The sequence below is a fragment of the Sinocyclocheilus grahami genome, unplaced genomic scaffold (genome assembly GCF_001515645.1).
Source record: "Sinocyclocheilus grahami isolate Dianchi unplaced genomic scaffold, SAMN03320097.WGS_v1.1 scaffold156.1, whole genome shotgun sequence".
Taxonomy (NCBI): domain Eukaryota; kingdom Metazoa; phylum Chordata; class Actinopteri; order Cypriniformes; family Cyprinidae; genus Sinocyclocheilus; species Sinocyclocheilus grahami.
In genome coordinates this window covers 569429-571006 of record NW_015505335.1, presented here as the reverse complement: position 1 = coordinate 571006, position 1578 = coordinate 569429, and the positions used below count along the sequence as shown (strand labels likewise).

Below are 1578 nucleotides of genomic sequence, written 5' to 3'. Positions count from 1 at the left end.
TGTGTTTGATTGGTCCAGACGCTACAATGTTCATATTTTTTATTAAGGCTAAGTTGAGTTCGCTCACTTAGACGGAGTCTTCCTGTTGTCGTCTTTACTAAACAACTCTTTAAGCATTCTTCAGATTGTGCAGAATCTATTTACAGTGCATATTTGAGATATCTTCTGCTTCAGACTTTTGTTACATCCAAATATTGTGAACTTTTCACCCTATGTGCTGTGAAAGTCAGAAAAGTTGTCAGAAAATGTGTTCCCTGTAAATTATTCATCGCTTTGAATGTATCACATTCGAACTTGAGCACCGCAAATGCATTTATGGAGGTTTGTCTGTCATTTTCCACCATGCAACAAAAATAGTGGCAGTGTCATCTCAGCTCTTATAATCTCACCTCATCATGGATGTTCCATATGCATATTGACAATGAAAGGTTACATATGATTATTATTCAACTGGGTCTATAAAGAAGTCTATACAGATGGCGCATGCTATAAAATATGTCCGTTACGCTCCTCATCAAGGCGATGTTTATGGCAGGCGGCTTGCAAAGCAGAAGGTCAGGCATAATGAAAGTATTAAGCTCATGCATTCAAACATGAGCAAACTTTGAAACTCTGAACAAAGAGAAGTAGTAGTATTTCATCTGTAAACTCACTAGGCATTAACAGGAGAATTTACCTAAAAATTTACATTATTCCTTGTGATGTTCACAGGACTCTGTGGAACACAAAGTTCTAGTCGCTCTTTTCCCTGCAGTTTCAATGAATGGCAACTGGGTTCAGGGTTCAAAGTCATATATTACAAAACACGCAATGGCTTTATGTTAAGAAATTATCCATATTCACTGATATTTTCCCTTCCAGTGAGCTGTTAACAGTAGCAACCTGACAATGTATTCAGTGAGACTCAATGGAGGCTGAATCAGTTGAATTAAATAATCAGATCAGACAGATTCATGAACAAATCATTAAGATTTGTTGAAAAGATCTGACTCAAAATGAGCATTTCACGAAACGAAGAACACTGATTCTCTCATGAACTCTTGTGAACATGACTATATGAATGAGAATTAGGATGGAAGTCAACATTTTGAGTGAAAAACCACTTTAGTCATTTACTGCATGATTTCAGAAGACTTGAAATTAAGTTGATAAGTCATATGTACTACTTTTAAGATACTTTATGCTGCTTTTACATTGGCCTGGAAGCTTAAAAGCCTCAGCCTCCATTTATTGTAATTGCATGGAAAAGTCTTTATTTTGTGTTCCACTAAAGAAAGAAGTTCACATGGGTTTATGGCGTCAATGATGGCTTTCTTTTTTTGGGGCCAACTGTTACTTTTTTAATGGAAGACTCGAGGAGTACATGCTGAGGATTTCATGCTTTAAGGCTTGTTTAATCATTCTGTTTCTCTCTCTCTCTTTTTCCCTTCATCCATGTTCCTTCATCTCTCCTCTCCATTTCATGCTCTCAGAGGCGGCAACGAAAAACAAAGTGAAAGGTGAGTTATCTTCTCTGTCTTTGCAGCTGGATGATTTATGTTGAACACAACTCCCAATAAACAATGTGCCATTCGGCCC

At 37.1% G+C, this 1578-nt stretch overlaps 1 protein-coding gene across 2 annotated transcripts in view; it reads left to right on the top strand.

Annotated features, from left to right (window-relative positions):
• The window catches only part of LOC107592658 (cell adhesion molecule 2-like), a 308856-nt gene that overhangs the window by 190289 nt on the left and 116989 nt on the right, over nucleotides 1-1578 (top strand). For both annotated transcript variants that reach the window (XM_016282197.1, XM_016282196.1), the window contains exon 2: nucleotides 1473-1499. In XM_016282197.1, coding sequence (XP_016137683.1) covers nucleotides 1473-1499 — 27 coding nt within the window. The remainder of the gene's footprint in view (nucleotides 1-1472; nucleotides 1500-1578) is intronic.